Source organism: Ambystoma mexicanum, chromosome 5q (assembly GCF_040938575.1).
Source record: "Ambystoma mexicanum isolate Mex_15411 chromosome 5q, UKY_AmexF1_1, whole genome shotgun sequence".
NCBI classification, from domain to species: Eukaryota; Metazoa; Chordata; class Amphibia; order Caudata; family Ambystomatidae; genus Ambystoma; species Ambystoma mexicanum.
Window position 1 is genome coordinate 41,515,710 of NC_090933.1, and position 26,193 is coordinate 41,541,902.

Consider the following 26,193-nt stretch of genomic DNA (forward strand, 5'->3'; position numbering starts at 1 on the left):
TAAATTCCAATTTTTCAAAATCTTTCATATACCCAACAGGCTGTCTGTTTCTCATATGACAATGTAGGAGAGGATTCTCTCCAAAGTGTCCAGCCAAACTGTTTGGTTGGCGCTTCCCAACAAAACTCGGGGGTTCTCCTCCTCTCTTTGGTGGTTGGGCAGTCTCAAAATTCAGCAGGTAATGTGAGCCACAATACGACCCTACTTACTGCAAGATAGGATACCCATGAGAATTGTGGCACTTTTTAGGAATTGAACTTCTTTTTGTAGATAACAGACATTGCTCCACTGAGTAAGAAGTTTGTAAATCCCCAATTGTGGCTATTTGCCGTTTTGAGAATATAGCCCTGTGGTAGTCCCCGCTGCCCACGCTGGCTCCTTCGTTTCCGACTCCCCTGCCTACCACAGTTCAGGTGGTTCCGTACCAGCCTCCACTGCAGCCTCCGGCTCCGGTCTCCACACCTCAGCCCCCGGCACCCAGCACTCCACCACCCGCTCCGGACCAGCCAGTCCAGCCGGACACCCTGGTGGACACAGATGAGGAAGAAGACCCCGACACGTCATTGTCAGCCAAGGCCTTCCACGAACGACTTGCAGGCTGGCAGCGTACTTGGGCCTTCATCAACCCGAAGTAGAACAACGAGAGGTAGGAGTTCTTGCCGAAGTCCTCACTCTACGCACCACAGCTAGAACGGGATTCCGATGTGGAAGGACGTAGTCGCCTTGGCCAAAAAGGGGTGGCAAAGTTTAACCCAGACGTCCATGAATGCATATTGGACCTTCCATTTGAGGGTGGCAACCTCTTCCGCTCTACCACCAATGAGGCGCTAGATAACAAAGAAAAACCGGTCACAAACTGCAAAGTCTTTATCCTTACGAAGGCCATGCCCAAGGCACACCCAGTCACATCAGTGCTCTGACAAGGGGCGGACGTCTGGAGAGTTCTGTGGTTTCCAAGAGCAGAGGTCCAGGCAGCCTGACTGTTCACCGAGTCAACACAGGCGTAAACAACAAAAGGGGGGGGGGCAAGACCTTTTTTCAGTCCCCCTCCTCCGCATCAGCTTCAGAGGGAAAGAAGGCATGGGTGGGCAGGCTTGCCCTGCACGCACAGTTTTGGCATCGGATTTTCACGGACCATTGGATCCTCTATGTAGCATCCACGGGGTACCGCTTACCGATCCCTTCCTCTCCTCCCTCCTCCCCTCGACTCCCACAGATTGGGATAGCAACTCTGTTGGCGGAGATTGAGTCGCTCGTCGAGAGCCAGGCAGTGTAAGAAGTTCCAGCCTCCCAGCGAGGCTCAGGCTTCTACTCCAGGATTTCTGCCATAGAGAGGAAAAACCAGGCTGGCCTGAGAGTTCTGTTGGACCTTTCCACCCTCAACCTCTCCTTTCCCCTTCAAAAATTCAAGATCGTTACACCAGCACTCATTGCAGAGACATTGTGCAGGGGAGACTGAATGTGCTCCATGGCTCTGAAGGACACGTATATCCACTGGCTCCCAATAAAGGAGAGAATTGTGTTCAAAGCTCTGACACTGACACACAAGTGCATCCATCTAACTGCTCCCGACTACCTCTCACAAAGAATCCACCCCGTCGCCTCTACAAGACCAACCAGATCACCCTATACCAACATGCTCTGTGTGCCACTAGTAGCTAGAGGGGACGGATCCAGCTTCCCATATCTCGCACCTACTCACTGGAATGCCTTACCTCCCACTATACGAAGTGAGGCCTCCCTCCTCGCTTTCTGTAAAGCAATGAAAACTATCCTCTTCTCATAAGTTCCCTTGTAGCGGCATGAATACTAACCATAGAACCCACTGCTTAAACTGTAATGACCAATCAATTAAGCTGTAATGATATCTATGTTTGTGTTTTTCTTATATAATGTGCCATCTACTGCTACCACGGCTGTACCTATGTAACTAAGCTCATGCAAGTAACAGCGCCTCAATGCCCTTGGGCTGCTTGCGCGCTATATAAATATAAATAAATAAACGGGTCCATATTTGGTAGCTGCATTGTTCCTCCTTGTGGTTCGGGATCATGGGCAGCCATTTCCAATACAAGGTGCTACCCTTCGGCCTCAACTCGGCTCCCAGGGTATTTACCAGACTCATGAATGCAGTGACAGCCCTCATCAGGGCCACCATCTCTACCCGTACCTGGACGACTGGCTTGTCGGGGCCCAATCTCCGGAGGTGGTGCACCACACTTCTTCCACCCTTATGAGCACACTCCACAACATGGGATTTTCGCTCAACCTCAAGAAATCTCAGCTGCTGCCAATGCAGAGACTGACTTTTCTGGGCCGCATATGGGACACAAGCTCAGAGAGAGTTTTTCCCTCGGAGGACAAAATCACAGCCATCAGGAGGGCCATTACTCACTTCCTCACCCGACAAGTGACTTTGGCCTGGTGGTACCAGCATCTGTTAGGTTTCATGGCAGCGGTCCTACTGGCCGTACCCCATACGAGACTCACGATGAGTAATTACAGCTGCACTTCGCAGCATCTTGGAATCAGGAGCGGGGCTCTCAAGCAGAGTTGGTCAACGTTCCTCCTTCTCTCCACTCGGACCTCACATGGTGGTCCAAGGTCCTGCAACCTGCGGACGGGCAAGCCCTTACGGCTGCCGGCTCCGCAGGTCACTATTCTGACTGAGTCCTCGCTCGAGTGCTGGGGGCCACTCTGGGCAGCCACAGTGTCCATGTAGTCTGGACCCGGCAGAAGCAGGAGTCCCATATCAACTGGAACTGAAGGCCATCTGGCTAGCGCTCAAAGCTTTCCTCCCGCTCGTTGGGGGCAAGATCGTCCTCATCTAGACTGACAACTCCACCAGCATGTACTATATCAACAAGCAGGGTGGGACCAGGTCACCTTCACTGTGCAGCCTAGCGATCACCATGTGGGAATGGGCCCTGGAGAAAAACATCTACCTGACAGCCATCCACCTTCCGGGGGAGTCCAACTTGGAAGCGGACAGGCTCAGCAGACTGGAGGCCGACAATTACGAGTGTCAACTGAACGACCAGGTGCTGCTGGAGATCTTCAGCAGATGGGGGCATCCTCAGGTGGATCAACAATAAGTGCCATCAGTTTGCGTCCTGGCAGGGACAGGGCCCCGGCTCCCTGGGCGATGCATTCCAGACACAGTGGAATGGCATGACCGCATACGCCTTCCCACCTATCCCCCAGGTCCACAGGGTGATTTGCAAGCTAAAGGCGTCTTGTCAACTCAGTATCATTCTGATAGCTCTGTGGTGGGCGGCAAGACCGTGGTTCTCTGAGCTTCTCAGCCTATCGGACAGGCCACCCATTCACCTTCCATTGGGTCCAGCTCATCTTCTGGCACAGCGGGGGGGGAGGGCAAGGGTCATCCAGCCCGTGCCATAAAAATTTGCCCTGTGATAGGCTGAGGTGCTTCAGCGTGACCTGCCCAGAACCAGGGCAGGTCACGCTGAAGCACCTCAGCCTATCACAGGCTAACCTAGAGATCATTCAGGGTGCTAGGAGCAAGGCTACCAGGAGCCAGTACAAGAGTAAGTGGGCTGGGTTCTGTCACTGGGCGGCCTTTAAGGAGATCGACCCACTTATGTGCACATTAGATGATGTGCTCTCCTTCTGTGTGCACGTATCTGGCGGCCATAGGGACCTACAGAAATTCGGAGGAGGAGGTCTTCTCTTCCAACCCGATAGTCAAGAGACATTTGACGGGACATCAGACTCTACCCACCAGTCAAAAAACCACACCCGTGTGGTACCTCAATGTAGGGTTGGACGCCTTGGCGCCCAAGCCATTCGAGCCTATGACATCCGCGGACATCAGGCTGGTCACCATTGAAACAGCTCTGTTAGTGGGCCTCACCTCTGCTTGCAGAGTCAGCGAGGTCCAGGCTCTGGTGGCTTCAGAGCCCTATATTACTTTCACAAAGATAAGGTGGTCCTGCGGACACACCCAGTGTTCCTACCTAAGGTACCCACTGCTTTCCATATAAACGAGGAAATAGTCTTACCCAAGTTTTTTGCCGACCATAAGGACGAGTCTCAGAGGGTTTTGCACTGTCTGGATGTCAAGACACGCTCTGAAAGTCTATCTGGACAGGACCAAAGCTTTCCGCAAATAGGACGCACTGTTTGTCACCTTCAGAGGGGCGGGGGGGTCAAGGCCCGGCTATCAGGCATCCAAGGCCTCTATTGTACAATGGATCGTTTCGGCCATCAAGGAGGCCTACGAGGAGCAGCACAAGCCGCTTCCAGCTAACATGGATGCCCATGTTGTCAGGGCCAAGGCCACGGCCATTGCATTCCAAAGGCAGGTCCCACGGCAGGTCATCAGCAGGGCGGCCACCTGGGCCACGCCTTCGGCTTTCTGTAAGCACTACTGTTTCAACGCCGGCTCCAAGTCAGACGCGGCTTTCGGACAGGCGGTTCTAAGGAATCTGTTCTTAAGGAGGGTCTCCTCTCCACCCTGGGGCTACATTCAGTTGTAATCGCCCATGCAGTATGGAGGAAAGGGGACCAAATGGAACAGTAGTACTCTTACATCCTGTCCCCTTTCCTCCATACTGTATGGGCGTCCCTTCCTAGGGACGGGAGACAGAACCTTTTTCACCAGAAAAACCTTCTTCCCCATGAAACTTAGAGGCACGCGGGGGTGCGAACCTTGGAGCACTTGCTACCCTGACTCCACCCACCGGCGCCACTCCTCAGTCCCCTTTTCCGTGTCGACGGTAACGGGCCGATTTCACCAGCGCTCCTGGCTTTGGCCCTGTTTATTTGTCATCTAGGTACTTGGTCCTCCGGTGTCACGCTCCTCCCTGACCCATGTCGACTTCAGCGGGTTTCAGCAGGTGTCCAGCCTGCGAGGGACTCTTTCCCACGTCTGACCCCCATGCTCTTTGCCTCTGCTGCCTTGGACCTGACCGCGGCCGGGAAGGTTGCAATGCATGCGACTCTCTGACTCCACCCGCACTGAAGAACGGGCTTGCTAGGTGGAGAGCACTCTTCGAAGCATTGCCTCCAGAGGACTTGAAGAAGTTTGTCCAGCAGAGATCGAGGCCCAAGGGAGGGCCGTTATTTTCCATCGCACCCCGTAAGGGCGACTCCTTCCCGGGGAAACACCCAAGCGTGAGGAACCTCTCTGGTTCTGTTAACAGCACACGCACCGAGGCTAACCCAGCTACCGGCATTATGGCCCAGGGGTCTTCAGACCCTACCGGTATCAGTGATGAGGGACTGCAAGGTTCTTCTACTGGATCTACACCTGAGGGGCTACGCCCTGGTACCAGCACCATGTCCGAGAGGGCACCTGCACGAAGCACTACCGGCGACAATGCCAAGGGTGATACGCCTTCCAGGCCTAGACCTGAGGTGCGGGATTGTTCCAACACCAAGGGTCTTGAGGCCGTGTCCAGAGGGCCGTGCACCACGACTCGAACGTGGCACGCAGCCCGACAAAATGGCCGCTGCCCCATACAACATGGCCGCTCGTCCGATGCCACTCCTAGGAACAGAGCAGGCGGGTGAACGAGTATCAAGGTGGGACTGGTGTCAACCAGGTATGTGGCCAACAGTGTATCCATCAGTAGCGCAGGGCAGGTTCCCCCTGGAACCCAGACTGAGTGAGCCCCAGCCACTCCGTCAGTATCCCCTGCATCCTCTTCAGCCTCTGTGGATAGGTTCTTCAAAAGGTTTTTGGGGCTGACGCGAACCTCCTCCGGTCACTCCACAGGTGCCTATAGTCATTCCTCCCATGGCAGTGGCACCACAGACCCCAGTGCAGCCCCCGCTGCCGGCTCCTTCGAATCCACCCCCAGTGCAGCCGGTTCCGAGCCAGCTTCCGCAGCAGCCCACGGCTCCGGTCTCTGCACCGCAGCCCACGGCACCCAGCGACCGTCGTCCCGCGCATCCAGGCAGACACCCTGGCGGGTACAGACGCGGAGGAGGACCCTGACAAGGCCTTTTACGACAGGCTTGCAGGTTTGGCAGAATATCTGGGCCTTCCTCATCCCGAGGTAGAGAAGCCCGAGGAGGGCGTCTTGGCAGAGGTCCTCTCCCTAAGACCCCCTACCAAGACAGGTGTCCCAATGCAGAAGGATGTCGTCGGTCTGGACAAGAAGGGTTGGCTCAAGCCATACTGAGCCCAGTCTGTCAATAGGCGCCTCGATGCCAGGTATAGACAGATGGAGGGGGATACACTCTTGCTATCAATGCACCCCCAGCCGCACTGGTAAGGTGATCGCTGCGGCGTCACTTTACTCTAAGCCTCAGTCATCCTCAGCAACCTCGTCCTCGGCACTGCTAGGCAAGGAGGAGAAGATCTTGGAGGCGTACAGGAAAAAGATGTACCCCAAACGCCTCCCTGCACCTGCATCAAGCCAACGCAGTTGCTATGCTTGCAGCGACTAACCAGAGGTTGTGGTGGGAAATATCGGACTTCCTTTTCCAGAACATCTGGCGCAGAGCCAGGCACGCTTTAAGGCGGGTCTAGGAGAAGCCAAGCTGGTAGCGCAAGACATCATTGAGTCTGCAGTGGCCCACATCGACACCTCTTGCCGGCCATCTGCATCGCCACGGACGACCTGGCTTCGGGCTACAAAGTTCAACCCCAACATCCAGGATTGCATATTGGACCTTCCTTTCGAGGGTAGTGACCTCTTCCACTCTACCACCGACAAGGAATTGGATAAGAAGAACAGCTGCTCGCAAACCGCAAAGTCTTTATCTATTCTTATGAAAGCCACGCCCAAGGCGTACACCCAGTCGCATCAGCGCTCTGATAAGGGGTAAGCGTTTGGTCTGTTCCGGGGCTTCCAGGGAACGGAGTTTGAGACAACCTGACCACTCACCCAGTCTGCACCGTTGCAAGCAACTAAAAGGGGCGAGGGGAGCAAGGGCTTCTTCCAGTCCCCCTCCTCAGCAGCAGCCTCAGAGATCAAGAAGGCATGACCCACCAGGTCCATGTGTCTCCAGTGGGGGGCAGGCTAGCCTCTCACGTGATGTTTTGGTTCCAGAACTTTGCAGACCCTTGTATCCTCTCAGTAGTATCCACGGGTTACACCTCCTTCTCCTCTTCCTCCCCTCAGCTTCCACAGATTGGGAATGCAAATCTGTTGGCGGAGATCCGGTCGCTCGTTGAGGGCCAGGCAGTGGAAGTAGTACCAGCCTCCCAGAGTGGATTAGGCTTCTATTCCTGTATTTTCGCCAGGTGTGCAGTCATAATGTCGAAAAAAAAATGTCGACAGACAAAAATGTCGCCAAAAAAATGTCGAAAAAAAAAAGTCGACTTTCTCCTTCTTTAATTATATATTTATTTTAGGGGTTTGGGAGCTAAAAAAAAAGGAAAAAATTAAAAAAGGGGGCTGGGGGGGGAACCCCCCATATAAAAAAAAATGCATTGAAAAAAAAAGTCGACATTTTATTTTTCGACATTTTGACTGTCGACATTATGACTATAAACCTTTTCGCCATACAAAGAAAGAACCGGGCTGGCCTGAGGGTTGTGTTGGACCTCTCCACCCCTCAAGCTCTCCCTCCCTTGAGCTCTCCTTCCCTCAACCTCTCCCTCCCTCTTCAAAAGTTCAAGATGGTTATGCCAGCACTCATTGCAGATACACTAGACAAGGGAGATTGGATGTGCTCCCTGGATCTGAAGGACGCCTATCTACATGTCCCGATTTGGCAGCCCCATCGCTCCTTCTACGCTTCAGGATCATGGGCTGTCATTTCCAGAACAAGGTGCTTCCCTTTGGCCTCATTCGAGCCCCCAAGGTGCTCACCAGACTTATGAATGCAGTGGCAGCCCTCCTCAGGGCCCAGGGCCACCATGTTTACCCGTACCTGAACAACTGGCTCGTCAGGGTGAAATCCCCGCAGGGGGGTGTCCACACTGCCTCTGCGCTTAAGAGCACACTCCACAACCTGAGGTTTACCATCAACCTCTAGAAGTCTCAGCTGCAGCCCACAGAGAGCCTCACCTTCCTGGGCCTCATCTGGGTTACGAGCTCCGAGAAGGTATTTCCCTAGGAGGACAAGATTATGGCCATCAGGAGGGCCACTTCGCACTTCCTTACCAGACCAGTGACTTCGGCTTGGTGGTACCAGCGCTTACGGGGTATCATGGCAGTGGTCCTCTTGGCCGTGCCCCACACGAGGCTCCGAATAAGGAGAGTGCAGCTGCACTTCGCAGTCTCATGGAATCAGGAGAAGGACTCCCAAGCGGAGCTGGTCAGCATACCGCCTTCTCTCCACTCAGACCTCACGTGGTGGTCCAAGGACTGCAATCTGCAGACGGGTAGGACATTCCGGCAGCCGACTCCGCAGGTCACCATTGCTATGGACTCCTCCCTAGAGGACTGGGGAGCCATTCGGGACAGCCACAGCGTCCATGGAGTCTGGACCCGGCAGGAGCAGGATTCGCATACCAACTGGCTGGGGCTCTGAGCCATTTGGCTAGCCCTCAGTGCCTTCCTTCCGCTCATCGAGGGCAGGACCATCCTGATCCAGACTGACAACTCCACCAGCAAGTACTATGTCAACAAGCAGGGGAGTACCAGGTCCCCTCTGCTGTGCAACCTGGCGTTCAGCATGTGGGAATGGGCCCTGGAAAACATCTACATCAGGGCCTTCCTCCTCCCGGAGAAGGCCAAATTGGAAGCGGACAGACTCAGCCGGATGGGAGCGGACAATTACGAGTGGCAATTGAACGGCCATGTGCTGCAGGTAGTTTTCAACACATGGGGCCATCCTCAGGTGGATCTATTTGCCTCCTGGAGGAACAGGAAGTGCCATCAGTTTGTGTCTTGGCTGTGTCTAGGCCCTGGCTCCCTGGGCGACGCCATGCAGATTCAATGGGAGGACATGACAGCCTATGCGTTTCCTTCCACACCCCTGATCCCAGGGTACTCCGCAAGATAAATGAGGCTTGTCACCTCAGCACATTGTGATTGTGCCTTGGTGGCTGGCGAGAACGTGCTTCTCTGAATTGCTCAGCCTCTCGGATCGACCACCCATTCCCCTTTCCACTTGGCCCAGCAGGTGGGCCAGGGCTCTGCACCCCCCTCCTCAAAAGCTAGCCCTCGTAGCGTGGTTCCTGAGCAGATCACCCTCAAGCACCTCGGGTTAACGTTGAGATCATCCAGGACGCTAGGAGTAAGGCCACTAGGAACCAATACAGGAATAAATGGAGCAGGTTCTGTCACTGGGCAGATTCTGAGGAGATCAACCCCCTGACATGCACACTGGACAATGTGCTCTCTTTTTCGGCACACCTTGCCCACTCAGGTGTACAGGTGGACACATGTCGCACCTATCTTGCAGTGTAATGCTCACCTGGTATCCACGGGGACGTCACTCAGCCTGTTCTGACCTCTTACGACCTTGAACCCTTCCCTGGAGTCTACTCGACTGGAGACTTGGCCTGAAACACAGGATTGGTAGAGTTTAACTCCCTACTGTCCATGTGTGCTTGAACCCCTTCTTCTCCGGAGTCCAACCCTTCCCTTTGATCCACATCGCACCTTGTTTTCTTGGAAAGTGTGTTCTTCGTCCTGCTTTCAGCGCAGGGGCGCGTTGATTGATGCGGGCTTGTTGCTGCCTAATTACTTCACTGGCAAGAGTCCGACAGGTAAGTATGATGAGTCTTTTGAACAGTTCTCTAACTTCGTTCCTTTCCTTCCTTAGATGATGGCCAGCGTCCGGGGATGGCGACGTGCTGCTGAGATGAGTAGCGCTGAAGGTGAGTGAGAGCGTGATGCGACCCTTTCGTATTTGTATTGAACTGAGTTCTTTTTCTGTGTCTTTTAGGTGCCGCGATGTTTTCAGCGTGGATGCCGGTTATGAAGAAGAAATGCGGTGTGTAAGCGCGGTATGCGGCGCCTCTAGATGTTTCCACGCTAAACTGGAGTGTCTTTTCCCTCTTGCAGATGGATGAGGAGTTCCGGAGACAGAGTTCCCCCAGAGCGGCTGGGATTCAGGTAAGCGTTTGAAGCGCGTACAGTCTTTAAAAACAAGCGAAGATTTGCTGAATGTTTACTAATTACTTTTTTCTGTTCTTTTCCCTTCTTTTTAAGAAGCGGTGTGCCGGGATGGGAATGACACCGCTGAAGATGCCCGCAGAATAGAAGGAGGAGCGATGAATGTTGGGCAGAAGTGCCGCACGGTAAGGCTGTTCCTAACAGTGTTCTTTCAGGAGCTGAGCGCAGAAGAAAGATGCAGGCCTACTGGAAACCGATCCGAACACAGAAAACACAAAGCGTGTTTCTCAGCCTGGGCGTGGCTTAAATAGTCTCTGGGTATCCCAGGTGTCTCTGGGCTGAACCACACCCAAAAGACTAGACTGCACATGCAGTTCTGGGGACCGAAATATGTGGGGGCATCCATCTTGTCCCCATCAATGCACTACAAGTCCAATCCCCAATGTTTTGTTATGGGAGTGAGTGAGTCTGGTGCCACAAGCGCCAAGTCTGACTCCAAGTGGGTCTTTGGAGGGATGGAGAGGTCCTTGAGGGCCATGTAGGTGATCGTGGCCTGGCTCCAGCCTGACTTCTTGGAGGGTTGGGGACATGAGGGGCAGGAATCATGACATGCAGCCATAGGGTCGTACCGCCATTCGGAGAAACCACACCCTGGGTGGGACCTCAATGTGGTGTTGGGCGCCTTGGCACACCAACCCTTCCGAGCCAATGGCATCCACAGACATCAGGCTGGTCCCTTTCAAACAGCTCTGCTAGAAGGTCTCATCTCTGCTCGCAGAGTCAGCGAGATCCAGGCTCTGCTGGCTTCAGAACCCTAAACCACTTTCCACAGGGATAAGGTGGTCCTGCACTCACCCGGCGTTCCTACCCAAGGTACTGTTAGGGAGAATTCTCTGTTTAGGCTGAATTTCCTAACCTAGTGAGTCCCCCAGCAGCTTTGCTGGATTTTTGGGGTTTATTTTTTTCTCCTGCCAAGAGTGAGACTCTTTTACCCTCACTCTTGGACATGATTTGAGTGTGTTCCTTTGACTCTAGATGTGTTTAATGGGCTATGGGGTCTTTTACTCCATAGCGCTTCATGTGTTTTTGTGATGTGTGTTACACAGCACCCTCAGTGCAATAACACAGGGGTGTCATAGTGACCCCCCAGTATAGACTCCATACCCTGGGACTGACTGCTGTCTCCCAGGGCATGTAAAGTCACCATTGACTTAACTAGTCTTGAATTCTGAACAGAACCAGTACAAACCATCATATTGTGGACGTACTGGCCGGGGCAATTCGATTGCCCTGGGTTCTGTTAGTCGAGGTGGCACATCTCTGTCCCCCCTGATCGATTTTTGGCTGGTGGCAGTGGCTACTACTTTTTATATTCAACCGCAAATATTTCTCTATGGGATTTTCCCATTGTTCGAGGCTACTGTCTTTATTTAATTACGATAGCCTCGAACATACCGCCGGTTTATTTATGTATTATTAATTCTCCGGTTGGTATTTTTTGCCAAAACTCGGTTCTGAAATGGCGCTTGTGTTCTCTTCTGTGACTCCAACCCAAGTCGAGCCCTTTGCTCCACTTTTTGGCGGGCTTCTCCACAGAAGCCCTCCAAAGTGGTGCCACTCTGTCTGGGGTACTTAGGAGGGGTGGAGGGGGATTTAGGCACCCTGGACTGAGTTGCCTAGGCAACTCAAGTTGCACTCCGTCCTGATTGGCCCAAGTGGTGAGCCGGCCGGCTCACCACTTAGCATGTTTGAGTGACAGCTAGGCTGAGTGAATGGGGGTTTTCTGCATAAAAGCAGGGCTTTGGGGACTGGAACTTCAGAAGTCGCCACAGGACCTAAGAATCTGACGAGGAAGAAGCTGAGCCGACCTACCACGACGACACCACCGGTGGAGCCCTGCTGGACCGTCTCACCACTTTTCCCAACGACAGAGGAGATCTCCCGCCGGAGAGTCTTCTTCCTTTGACTGGTGGGGATAACCAGTTTCACCGTCTTTTCGCCTTCCCGACGCATCTCATGGCCGCCTTGCCTGTGCCAAGCACCCCGGCAACCGTAATACCACGTTTTACCACGACCGCGAAATAAAGGGTAATACCTTTAACTGGAAAACTCTGTGGCTGGTTTCTTCCCTGGCAGTGCAACGACCTTCATCTTTCCTCCAAGTCGAGACCTTCTCTTCCCCTGGACGACGCCGAGACTTGCACCCACTGCCAGGAACAACTGCCACCGCTGGAGGATCCTTCCCACTTAAGGTACTTGTTCCGCCTGGCGGTTTAGCCCCCGGCTTTCGAACCTGGGTTAGCCTGGGACACCCTGGCTAAACTTTTCTGAGCCTCTCTAAACTCTTTTCGAATTCTCTGCAAGACTTTCAAAGCCTAGTGTAATTGTGTGATCTTGGGCGCATTTGTGCTCTGCTCTCTCTAAGAGTGGGACCAGCCTATGGACTTTGGCTCACAAGTGACTTTTGCTCTTCTGCCTTGCTAAAAGTGTCCCTAAATCTTAGAGTGGTGTATCTTCACATATTCTGCCTTTTTCCCTCCCTTTTTCATGAACTTATTGGAATGCCATCTATAGTTAAGCGCTCACCTCTATCTGGAAATAAGTGGTGTTAACTAAGACTTGTCTGATAAGGAATAAGGGTTGTATATATTATAATAGTAACTATGTTTAGAGTGTTTACAAATAAGAGTGCTGGAGTGTTTCAAACAGTGTGTTTTTAAATAAATAATTATATACTTTGATACCAAAGTTCTGGTCAGTGTTTGCTTGTGCTATTGTGTCTGAGTACCTATTGTGTATACTTTGCATACTGCCTAACTCTTCTTGAGGGAAGTCTGACTGCTCAGCCACAGCTACCAGGTAAATCTGGGTGGTACAGACTGCTACCAAGTGGGTTTACTGCTAACACCTGTAGTCCTAAATCTTTTGCAGTGGTCCCAAAGGGAACTGCACAGGTTTCTGCCTAACAGGTACCCTCTGCGTTCCATCTAAACGAGGAAATAGTCCTACCTACATTCTTCACTGACCCCAAGGACAAGGCTCAAAGAGTATTGCACTGTCTGGATATCAGACGCGATCTGAAATTCTATCTGGATAGGACCAAGGGCTTCCGCAAATCAGACACACTCTTTGTCACCTTTCGGGGCTCCAGACCCGGTTATCAGGCATCCAAGGCCTACACCGCAAGGTGGATGGTTGCCACCATCAAAGAGGCATGTGAGGGGCAGTGCAAGCCGCTTCCGCCAACATGCACGCCCATGCCGTCAGGGCCAAGACCACGGTCATCGCATTCCAGCGACAGGTTCCGTGGCAGGTCATAAGCTGCGAGTAACTTGTAATTTGTAAGTTACTCATCGTAGTGGCTAACATACTCTTAATCCTTAGTCCCCTTTCCTCCATCCGTCCCACCACCCCCCCTAATAATATGGGGTGTCATTAGGCAATGTTAAATATTGTCGCCGCGTCAATGTGGACTGCAGTGTGGCGCCGGGGGTCGGAATCAGGGTAGCGCATGCTCCCAGGGCCGCACCCCTAAATTTAAAGGGGAAGAAGGTTTTTTTCTGATGAAAAAGGTTCTGTCCCCCATCCCTAGAGAGGGACGCCTCTGCAGTATGGAGGAAAGGGGACAGTGAGTTTCATATAATTAACGCCACCATCCACACCTGGATGGCTGAAAACCTGCTATGCCTAAATGGTGATAAAACAGAGCTACTTCTGTTAGGACCCACCGACACTCTGAAACAACTTGACCGCCGATACTCATCCTTCAACATTAACAATACTGCCATCTCAGTCTCCCAGGCAGTCAAAACACTTGGGGTTTATCTAGATACCAACCTACCCATGACTAGACAAGTTAGCGCCATTGCCTCTTTCGCAGCCTACTACACTAAACTCCTAAATGCAGCAAGGTCATTCCTCACCTGCTTTAACTGCCTGACTATTGCCAGAGTCCTTATTGGTTCGAGATTGGACTACTGCAACGTCCTCTTTTTGGGCACCTCAGCAAAACACCTTGACAAATTTCAAACCATCCAAAATAACACCCTTCGCGCTGCCTTAGGCATCCCAGAAAGGGAACACATCTCTGCAGCCAGACGACAAGCCCACTGGCTACCGGTTCACAAACGTCTCATCTTTAAAACACTTGCCATCACCCATAAGTTCATCTACCACTCAGCCCCGTCCTACCTATCACAGAGAGTTAACAAGCCCCTCTCCTCCAGACCTACCAGAACACCTTACTTCAACCTGCTGATTGTGCCCAAAGTTAAGCGTGCCAGAGGAGGGGGAGTTAGTTTCCCCTTCATAGCTGCTAGGCAATTGAACTCCCTTCCACTCACCCTCAGATCTGAATCCTCACACCTGTCATTTCGCATAGCTATCAAAACTAGGCTCTTCTCCTAATTTCTTATGTACCCAGCAGCGCCCCCCAGCTAGGTCAATGTGTCCACACTTTGAATATTAAACTATATGTAATATGTATCTCTATCATTTTCTATGCCACAATATTCACAATATGCTATACTGCGGTCACATCGCCCTATGTAATACTTCATGTACCCAAGCTTGTACACCCACCCACCTTTTACTGTAACTAAATCGTCTTCTTGTAACAGCGCCACAAGGCCACTGGGCTGTTTCTATGGTTTATAAATGCAAATAAATAAACTTGCATCCGACTGGTATACTATACTGCTATGGCTTTCTCATATGAACCCACTTGCAACTGCCTTGTATACTCTCCTGCCAGGGCTTTTCTCTTGTAGCTTAAATATGCCTGGTATATTCTCTGGCCAGGGCTTCTCTCATATGTATACTCTTGCAACTTTAACCTGCCTGGTGTACTCTGCTGCCAGGGCTTTCCTTATATGTGCACGTTTACAAACTTGATAGTCTTTTATGTTTGTTCTGTTCTGTCTTGAATCTGCCTGGTATACTATCCTGCTAGGGCTTGCCTTATATATGCACTTAGCACATTTGCAAACTTGACAGTCTCTTATATTTGCTTCTTTCTGTCTCTTTAAGTGACATACACTTGCTTGTTCTTTCGTATATACTGCATTCACTGCCTTTTGCTTTCGGCAGGGTTGCCAATACGCCCTGGTGTCCCCGCTTCCCTTGGGCGGAATCACTGGCTCTTGATGGCGCGTCCAGGTTCTCTTGTGTTAAGCCTGTGGTGGCTCTTCGGCTTTGCACTCCGTTCCCCCGCATCTGCGCTGTAGCTCATATGTCTCTCATGGCTCCTGCTCATTCGTTTTTTTGGCGTCTCTCCAGGCTCAGGCAGTGTGGAGTCCTCAGTGTACCTGCGAACGCTCTGGAGCCTTTCTCCTGATTCGGGCATCCCCGCAGCACAGCATACCGTACCCTTATGTCAGCTCTCCTCTCCTCTGCCTCTTCGGTGAGCTAGTTGGCTCCACGGACCTTGCACCAGTGCTGCAGTCCCTCCGTCGATACCGAGAGGACTACATTTCTCCAGCCAGTGTCTGCTTGTCAGCTGGTTCTCTGGTTTAAATCTCCCAGCATCAACATGTTCCTGCAACAACTAGAGCGCAGCTTGTTCACTTGGCCTCCAATGATCTTCATTACTCTGCTCATCTTCTTCATCACAGTACTTTCGCATTTAGGGAAATAGTAGTCAGTTCTTGATAACTTGTATGCAAAGTCTGGGGCAGTGTTTCCTAGAGGTCTTGAAAGGCGAGTCAGTTCTTGATGACTTGTTTGCAGAGTATGGGAAGGTTTTTTCAGGAGTTTGGGAGGGTTTTTTCAGGAGTCTGGGAAGGCAAGTCATGTTTTGATGACTTGTATACAGATGCTGTGTAATAGTTTTCAGTACCTTCCTTGGTAGGTGACGGGAGGTATGACAATATGCTATTAAGGCATGGGGAATGGAGGGGGTATCGTCAAAGAAAAAGGTGATATCATGTCTTGTCCGATGATGTCATGACACTTTCCTGAAGGCTGTCTCCCCCATGTGATCCTCGCTCACATAGCCGCCCGAAGGGTCACAACCAGATAGCGGCTGCCGTCACCTGGCCACATAGAGAGAAGTTGTCACCAAGAAATAGGTGATGATCCCATCTGATTCATCAAACCTGTTAGCGTTGAGGGAAGGTGTAAGTGGTAAGGCTGGAGAGCTAAGTCAAGATGATAGCTCAGAAGCAAGGAAGTGGGCTTTCAATTTGCTTTTGAATAAATCAGTGTGAACCATGGTTCGAATTGCAGAGGATACAGAGTAAGCAGAACAAGAAGAGGGAAAGAGCGGAAGTAAGAGGAAGCACGGGGTGGGCGAGGTGCCACCATGGTGGTGGAAAACAGAAGAGGTTTTGTTGGAAGAGGATAGATCTAGCGGTGCCTTACCGTGGATGGATTTATGCGCTAGTAGCAGAAATTGGCATTTTGCCCTGTTTTGCATAGTTAACCAGCCAGCCTGCTGGCGATAGGAGGAAGTAGGGGTGAAATGAGGGAGTTCAAAGAGAGTTCTGGTAGCAAAGTTAATAATGTTGTAAAGGGGACAGAATGCATAGTTGGGAAGACCAAAGAGGAAACTGGCACAATAGTCCAGTTTAGAGAAGATGAGCTTGGTTAGGAGATGTTGGCTGTTTTGAAGGGAAGGAGGTTCCTTGATTTTCATGACATTTAGATGGTTCGGGTGAGCTGCTGTTGCAGTTTTAGAAATGAAGGTATATTATGTGTGTGAAGGGTTGTAGAAGGAACCAAGGTTTCTACCTAAAGAGAAGTAGGGAAGAGTGTCGGGTGGGGGAACTGGATAGGCAGGGGAGGAGAAGAAAGCTAAGATTTAACAGGAATGAAAAGCACCTCTGTTTTGGAGGAGCTCAAGATAAAAGAGTATGATGCCTTCCAGTATTTAATAGCAGAGAGACAGTCAGAGATTTTGGTAGATATGCCCATGGAGCGTTCAGGAAAGGAGAAAAAGATTTGGGGGTCGTCTGTGAAGTCAGTATGAGAATCCAAGGGAGGAGCACCCTGAGAGCAGAAGGGTAAAGTGTGGACAGGAAGGGACCTAAAACAGAGCTTTGTGGAACACCAACACTAAGAGGTATTAGTGTTCCAGGAAACAGAGAATAGATGAGATTCGTGGTAGGAATTGATCCAGATAAGTACTTGATCACAAATCCCAAGTAGAGAAAGCATATTGAGAAGATCAGTGTGATCAACGGTAACAAAGGCAGCAGTTAAGTTGAGGATTAGGAAAGGATAGGTTGGAATGTCTAGCAGAGGCAATACAGTTGGGGGACACATTCATGAGAGCAGTTGCAGTGGAGAAGTTGGAGTGGAAGCCAGCTTGGAGGAGGGTCACAACGTTTGTGTGTGTGTGTGTAATGAAAGTAATGTGGTTGAATGCAACTCTTTCCAACCCCTTAGAGTAGTGAGGAAGAAGTGACGCAGGCCGTAAGTTAGTCGGCAAGTTTGGATCAGCACCTTGCTTTTTCAAGAAATGAATGACCATGGCTGTTTTGAAAGTAAAGGGAAAGCAGGTAGAATCGAAGGGCAGGAGGAAGAGATTAGCAGGTCAGAGGCTGCTATAAGAGCAGTAGGTTTGACAAGCTGAGCCGCAAGAGGATCTGATGGGGCACAGGAGGGGTTAGCCTTCATCAGCAGTGCAAGGACTCCTCAGTGTGGGTATGAATGAATGTGAGATAGAAGCAGTGAAAGATGGTAGAATAGGTGGAGTGGGGAAAGTAGGAGGACGGAGTAAGCGGAGGGTGAGGAGAGATTCCCTGATTATTTAGATTTTGGAAGCAAAGTGTTCTGAAATGCTGTAATAGGTTTATAATGTCAATATGGTCTCTGCTCTGTAGTTCAATTATTTCTAAATTGATTGATTTGGCACTGTTTTACCTTGGGTGGTGTTTTGACATTCACACTCTTTTCTTTTGGAAGGATTCAACACAGCAACCAATGTAGTAGTTTTGGCAGGAACAAACAGACCAGATATCCTTGACCCTGCACTAATGAGGCCGGGGAGATTTGATCGACAGATCTACATTGGTAAGACTGCCTCTGTACTATAAATGTTCTGTGTTTATTTAGTATCCTGAGGAATAAAACCTTGATTCTTTCTTTTTAGGACACCCAGACATTAAAGGAAGAGCCTCCATTTTCAAAGTACACCTCCGCCCCTTGAAACTAGATGTCGTCATACAACGAGAAAATCTAGCGCGAAAACTTGCATCCCTAACTCCTGGATTTTCTGGTATGGGCACGTTTCTCCATGTGTATGTGTGTACAGCCCATATGAAATCACTGTCTACTTTAGACCAGGGCAACATTTTGGAAGCATTTTCTTTTTTAACATAACAAAGCACCTCTGTGCGTCATGATACATGAAGTTCTTAATATTGGTAGGTGCGTTTTTAGAGTTATAGTTGTACGATCCTTTTGAAGAACAGTGTTTAGAAGAATAAAGGGGTATAGCTTTTCATAGACTTCTCTAGATTGGGCTTAGGTCTATGCTTCATTTGGCAATATTTTTCTGTTGCTAGCCATGACATGCATGCGACGGATCAGATATTTTGTGTGGGCAATTTGGCTTTTCATCTTTTAATTGAGTACGCCCAGGCCACTTTCATCAAGATCTCTCAAACTAACATGCCTTTTACAAAGTATGACATTCTGACGTGTAAGCGCCAACACTATTATGGGGAATTTAAAAATGCAAAAACTACTATTCCATTTCAGTTAACAAGCCACACATGTCAGAGCACCACCAAGTAGCCAAGCTCTGTTGGTGTGCCAAACAAATTAAGTTCTTGCATTTTTGCACCATATGTGACCATTGTCTTAATTTTATAGGTTAGTGTTATGTTTTGTATATAGCTTTCTCAGCCAAAGGTTATCCGGTCTCAAGGATGCTGGACCCACATAAGCCTTTCACCTGCATTGGGACTCTTCAATTTGGTGTATGGGACAGCCTTGTTATTTTTGCACTGGGACATGTTTACCTAATACCATCAATATTAGGGCGCATTTAAAAATGTGAGAAAAAACCTTTTTTAAAAGGTCTGAATATGTTAAAATATGGTTAACATGAAAATTGACTTGAACCTACGATACACTCAGCAGCAAATCGTTCACCATCTTTACTGGACACCTTAAAAAATGAGACTGTAAATGAGTACCTTCTCATATAAACTGGTCTTGCAGGAAAGCATCGGGCATATATGCAAACATGTTTTGGAGATATGACAAAATCGTACAATACTGGAACAACATTCTACAGCGTATTGAAATAATTACAAATTATGCAATGCTGCGTACACCTATTCTCTGTGTATTGGGTATCTTCCCACAGACCGCCATCGCCCTTATGAAGTTAGATACTGGCTATACTTAGCCCTATTCTTGGCAAAAAAGGTAATTTTAAAGCAAATGGACATGAAGAATGGATTCAGAGAATGGTTGCTCTTTCACAAAATAAAAACCTGTCTTTCAATAATAGACAGTCTTTGGAAGATAACATGTATATTGGGGGCTCCTTGAGTGCATTTTGTCTGATGGTAATTCTCATATATTGCTTAATATTGGAGAGTAACTTGGTTTGGCTCACAATGTAATCCTTTTTCTCACTCCTTACCCTGCCCTCTTCGCCCCCTCATGTGCCTTGTCTGGACTACCCGTATAAAAATAGATTTGACCAGGCAATGTGTCATGTACATGAAGAACTTAAGTTGTTTTTTTTTTTACTATTGTTATATGTCAATTATTAAACTCTAATACCTGGTGTTTTTATTCTGCTTGAGAAAAAATATATAATTTTAAAAGTCAGTATTACCCTCGAGACATCGCTGGAAGTATGTTTCCTTTTCAGAGCAAAACACTATGTATATGAACATTAAATGAAATGCGTGCTCGTTTGCGCCATGTGTGGTCGATGTCATTGCCTTCCAGGGCAGTGCTGTTTTATACATAGCTTTATTATATAATGTTTTATTGTATACTTGGGGCTCATCACAGTGACGATCCCCAAAGGAGACGAAACATGTATATGGTTGCTGTATCCTTAAGAGCGGTCTATCTTGGGCTGACAAAGCTGTGTAAAAATAGCAAACAGTAGTTGCAACGGCTGGGTTGTACAAAGGGAAGGGACAACCAAGCATAATCTCCTTAGTATGGATGGTATTGGCGATTGTTTGTCGAAGTACACTGCTTGGACATGGTTTTTTAACAAAATCGTTTGCTCTGTCCATTTAATTATGAAGGACTCTTGTTTACGACCAGCATGGATGGAGCTCTGCCATTGTTTACTTATACTTGAAAATGTTTGATACAGATTGATTGAAATAATTCTGCAAGCATACCATGTGAACAATGTGTCGGAGTCCTAAATAGATTAATGAGGAAACATCCTGTATTTCGGCTACACTTCTTGCTGATGAGAAGTGATTAAGAATGCAGTTGCCGAGGCTATACATTCAATATCACCTGGAAGCAAATACCAAAAGAAACGTTTCATAGTTGCATTTAGCCCACTTTCCTATGTGGGTACTGGCCTTTGTAGCAGAGAGAGTAGGGAAAAATCACATATTTCTGTGTGTAGGAGATGGTGACATATATACCATTTTATTTTTATTAGGGTTTTTATTGAGTGTGTACCTAGCTTCTAAAAGCAATGTAGTGCTTTACAAGTTATAGGGAAGTACATGGTGCAAGAAGCAAGTCACAAGGACTCAATACAAGGGAGCGTCGAGCTAACCAGTGGGATAGGAGGGTATGCAATGAGGCAGCAAGGTATCTACAGGCAACCAGGGGAGAAAACAGGCATGAACAGAGAGAGCACCCAGTTTCAGGTTAGGTTGGGTGTAGAAGTGTTGAGGACCTATATGTTAAGGAGCAATCATTAATTACAGAGGAGGGTATTGAGCTACTTCTTGAAATATAGAAGTGAGGCAACAAGTCAGTTTGTGGGGAGGAGATTCCAGTGTCTGGGGGTGTAGACTGAGAAGGTAGTCTATTTGTTCTTTCATTACTGTGTTAGCACATTTCAAGTTTACAAATGTCCTTGCTTCTGGTGACACTAGTGGAGCTCAGTCTTGAGACAGATTTGGCTAAGGTTGTGTCCTGGGAAATAGAGCATCTAAGGGATACAATTTCTCTTGAAGAGCTTATGTTGTGGGACATAATCTTTCCAATTTCCCTAGTTAGAAATGTCTGATGTACCCTGGGCCTGATAGACTCCAACCTCAGAGGATAGTGCGGTCTAATAACCATATCTGTCCAACCAAGGCTGGTGCTAAAAAGGATCATTGTTGGGCCACCAGGGGGTGCAGGCAAGTTGGCAGCCTGATTGCAGTGCTCCGGTCCATGCCCAGAGGTTATGAGGAGTCTTGGGGGAGTGGAAGGATCGGGAACCATGTAGACGGGGTCCCCGAGCAGCAGGTGGAAGGTGGCAACGGTGGGGCGAGTGTGAAGTGTCCACAGCCTGAAACAGAGGAGAACCATGCTCCGAAACGGGAGGCTGGCCCTAACAGTGGGAAGGCAGGCCGCAAGGGGGGAGCGGTGTGAGGGACAGCCAGCCAGGTGTGGCTAAGGTGCTGCAGGGCCCAGGAGTTTGAGCTGGGCCTGAGTGTGCAGCACGGCATCAGCAGAGGGACAGCTAAGAGAAGAAGCACATCTGAGTTCTGGAGCCCCTGGCTGGAGGGGAGGAGGAGCTGAAGCAGCGCTTCACCCGCAGGTCAGCGGACCCTCGGTCCCCTCACCCCACTATTTCACTGGGGAGGACCAGGTTGTTCATTGTGGGGAAGAGGAGGGGTGGAGCGGAGCCCCTGTTGAGGCGACACAGAAGGTGGCCCGGAACGCCACAAGAGATGAGTGGTGAGCTCCCCCAGCAGGGAATGAGGAGGCAAGGCCTGTGGTCGGCTGGGGGCAAACTGGGGACCCCCAGTGAGCGAGGTGGTGCTGCTGGAAGAGCTGAGGAACAGTCAGGTGAGAAGCAGCATGCTTGGAGGATCCTGGAGTGGAGGAGGAGCTGGCCGGGGAGCAGAGGCAGACTCGGGGATCAAGGGCCTGATAAGGTAAGTAGCTACTCCAGGCAGTGAGAGCTCGGGCAGGAGCCACTGGCCAAATGAGGGGATAAGTGGCGAGGTGCATCTAGGCTCCTCGGGATCACAAGGAGAGTGGATGAGTGCGGACTGTATAGAGGCTGGAAGACAGGCAGAGCAAGCCAGTGACACTGACAGCGTTTTGGGACGTTGAAGCGCTGGTGGGAGGAGAGAAACAGTCCAGGGTCTGTAGGCCCTGAAGTTGGAGTGAAGGAGAAAGGCCCCCACACCACCCAAGGAGGGAAGTGAGCTCAGGAGGCTGGAGGAAGGCAAAGTGGGGAAGAAGGCTCCCCCAGTGGAGGTTTGAACAGCAAGGTGTGGAGAAACAACACAACAAAGAGACTGGGCCAGGTGGATGAGTTGGAGAACGGCACTTGCACAGTATCAATATCTCGACGGGGTGACATGGCAAAAGCAAGGGCCGATGGAGGGCCCTGCCCCACTGAAATAGGGGCCTTATAAAATGACATTCAGATGAGCCTAGAGGAAATTCGTGAAATGCGAACAGACATTGTAGCCAAATTGGCAGACTTAACAGCAAAAGTGATGGCACTGGAAGAAAGGATGGACTGGTTGCAGGCAAACCAAACCTCTGCAGGGGTGCTTGAATTACAGATGGAGGTCCGTCTCTGGGACATTAAGAGGAAGGAGGCTAAATTGGGGCTCAAGGTGGACGATATCAAAAATAGAGAGGCGCAACAACCTCAGTTTTTTCGGCCTGAAGGAAAAGGAGCAAGAGTCGATGGCTGGACTTGAGTGGAAAATCCAAGAAATCATAGGGATGATCCTAGAAGCAAAGGAAGGGGAGCAAGTAGCTTTCGATTGGGTACACTGTGCGGGAAGAGGAAACCGATGTGCTGATGAGGCTGCACTATTGCCGAGACATGGCAGACATCCTGGAGAAGGCAAGGAGGATGGGAACTGTTGAATAAGAGGATTCTAAAGTGGCTATATTATGAGACAAAAAAAGTGTGGCCCCCTTACTAGGTGGATTCAGGAAAAGGGGGTGAGATACCGGTGGGGTTACCCCTTTTCACTTGCATTCGAATGGGAGTGAGCGAGATACCACCTGGTATCAGAGGAGGACATTGCACGAGCCACAGAGGATCTTGCAGGACTCCAGCCAGTTGGCAAGGGTGAAGAAACGGAAGAAGGGGGCAGACTATGGAAGGTGCAAAATGCAAGGGGCCTGTACATTCCAGAAACTTGGCACCACAACAACTAGAAAGGAAACCACCTGAAGGGGAACAGGCAGATTTTCACAAGCTAATTGGGATTGTGAAAACACAATGCCTGTGAGCTGGTTGGGCAGGGCTGTTAGTTTGTTGGAGGGAGGAAAAGGTGCAGGGGGTGGTGGTGAGTGGTGGTGAGTGGTTCACTTTAAAGGGAAAAGATCCTTAGTTGTTGTGGTTCCAGTTTTAAAGGGGGGAGACCGGGCGAGTATGGTGGGGGAGGAAGGAGGGGCACTCAGGGGTGAGCCATGAAAACGATAGGGCGGAGGGGTGTAGCCGGGTCATTACAGGGTAAGGGGAGTTAGGGGAAATGGGCAGGGGCTGCTACCCTTGTGGTTCGGTCAAGTTTCCAGAGATTCTTGTTACGGGCGGCCAAACGCTGCGAAAGGGGAGTGGGAAAGGGGTAGAAAGGAATTAAGGGGGAGAAAACGGGGGGAGAAATGGAAATGCTTATAATGCTGACAGTGAGCGGAGGGGAGAGGGAGCAGATGGGGGATGAGGGAGGAAGATTGTATGAGTTTTACCGTTGCAACTGAATATTGGAGTTGGCCAGACCAAGAACAGCGAAAGATGGAGGTTACGATTGTGGGGAGATGGCTAGCTATAAGGTTCCAATGCTTTATGTGAAAGGATTGAATCTCCCGAACAAAAGGTCGCTAGCGGAGAATATGCTTCGTAAGAGTTGATTAGCAGCACTGTGCTTGCAGGAAATAAATTTCAGACACGGGACGGAGCGCGCGCTGAAAGAGCCGGGGGTTGGTCAGACATACTGGGCCTCACATAAGACTAGTAAAAAGGAGGGAGTTGTGATTGTCTTGTCGTGCCATGCACATCCGGGAGTACCAGGTGTGGCTTGGTTTTGGCGGTAGGTAAATAGTAATTATCATCATTTGTGGTGGAGCTGCCCCCGTATACAGGTATACTGGGAGGATGTGTTGGGATGGCTGAAGATTTTGGATGGGGTTGACAGACCAATGGAACCAAGATTATTATTGTTTGTGGTGCAGGAGAAGGAAGACGATGGGGGGGAGGAAGATCATATGTTCCAAACCCTGTTGGTCGCAGCAAGGAGTTGTGCGGCACAGCATTGGAAAAGGCGGAATGTGCCAGATGAGAGGGAGTGGGTGCAGAAGGCAAAATCCATCTATTATATGGCTTACGTGACACATCTCCTGGATGAAACACGGATGGACATTGAAGGGATGTGGCTGCCTTTCTTTATCAAATGTGGCTGATAACCTGTTCGTGAAAAATAGAGGGGGGATAGAGGACACCACTAGTTGCGACGGACATCACTGAATGTTATAATTAGGACGCACAGCGCCCATAGCCTCAGTTCTGTTTTTTCCGCAAACGTGTTTGTTTCGAGAACTCTGCACGCCTCCTGTATCTGCTTCAAAGGAAATGTCTTCATCTTCTCTCCCTCCGACTCTGTGGTCTGGGTTTAAGACATGCCGGGACTGTAAGTCCAAAATGTCGATTACGGACCTGCACCGCATCTGCTTGGTGTCTGGGCGAAAAAGTCATGATACCGACGACTGCTCAGAGTGCTCTGAGTGCTCAGAGTGCCAGTCGTTGACTGCCAAGGCCTTGCGGGAGCGTAAGGGGAATTTGCAGGTAGTTTGGGTTTCTAAACCTCGTAAATCCCAAAAACCTACAGGTATTTCCACCAACAATTCAAGGGTTGACTCTCCTCATCGGAAAGGAATCCCGGGGATCTCGGTCCCGGAGTGGGTCTCGTCACTCGTCCTCCTTGTCTCGGCACTCCTGGAAGCAGCGTCACTGGTCGCCTTCCCGTCCTCGTTGGATGATGGGTCCAAGAGGAAAGTGGCTTGTCCCACTAAATCCCCAGCTCCTGAGGAATGGGAGGCATTCATGGAGCAAATGCTGGTGATTTTTCAATCCCAGGGCACAGATCCATCCACGCCTTCGGTAGAAGCTGACGGGGAACGGTCTTGGTCTGAAGCTTGCGTGCCTTCGGTCCTGGATCCTCGGCATGATAAACATTAGGAGCTGTCGAGGTCCCGTTCAGACAAGGCTCCGGTGGATCACCAGAGACGTGCCAGATCCAGGTCTCGGACTTCGTCCCCAGCAAAACCGCAGAAATCTGGAAAGGGCTTGAGGTCGGCACCGACAGTCAGTCGAGTGCAGGTGTCAGAGCTTTGCCTTTGATCCAGCCCTTGGAGCCTTCGGCAATGTTGATGCAGAAGCCATCGGTGCCCTCAACGCCTTTGGGGCAATTTGGCTGGAATTTGCCAGTGGAGGCCAGTGGCACTGTGGTACCTCAGAGAAAGGCTTTATCCAAGACTGTGAGGCCTTTTGTGGACTCCAGGGCCGCTTCTGTCCCTAGAAAGGAGTTCTTTCATTCTTTTCATGATATTGATGAGGAGAGGTCAGATTTGGAGTTGGATCCTGTTGAAACTCATGAGGCTCCTGACATGGTCTTTTCTGAAAAAAATCAGTTGAAGGAGTTGGGTCAATCTTTGCATGATGCCAGTTGCCTTGACAGATCTCCAGAGGTGGAGTTTGGTAGGCCAGAGCCGGGGGCGCATGCTGAATCCTCCTATAGGAGGTTGATGTCGAGAGTTACAGAGTATCTCGGGTGGTCCGGTCCTCCGGTTGCATTCGATCAAGATGACCTGACTGATATTTTGGATAAGGGTCCGTCCACTGACCCAGTGTTTGCTTTTCATTTGGCATTGAAGAAAATGGTGGCGGCCACTTAGCAGACCCCAGAGTCTCTTCCGGCGGTCAACAAGTCGTTGACTAAGAAATACCGCCCATCTGGTAGCGACCCCAGCTATCTATCCACTCGCCCCACTCGGGAGAGTTTGGTGGTTCAGACGGCTATGGCCACCTCGAGGCAGGCGGCGTACCCTACCATCCCTCCTGGTAGGGGGGGACAAACGCTTTGAT

At 50.2% G+C, this 26,193-nt stretch overlaps 1 protein-coding gene across 3 annotated transcripts in view; it reads left to right on the forward strand.

Annotated features, from left to right (window-relative positions):
• The window catches only part of AFG3L2 (AFG3 like matrix AAA peptidase subunit 2), a 1,716,771-nt gene that overhangs the window by 1,130,446 nt on the left and 560,132 nt on the right, over window positions 1–26,193 (forward strand). For all 3 annotated transcript variants that reach the window (XM_069620479.1, XM_069620477.1, XM_069620478.1), the window contains exons 11-12: window positions 17,889–17,996; window positions 18,076–18,201. In XM_069620479.1, the coding sequence (XP_069476580.1) occupies window positions 17,889–17,996; window positions 18,076–18,201 (234 nt within the window). The remainder of the gene's footprint in view (window positions 1–17,888; window positions 17,997–18,075; window positions 18,202–26,193) is intronic.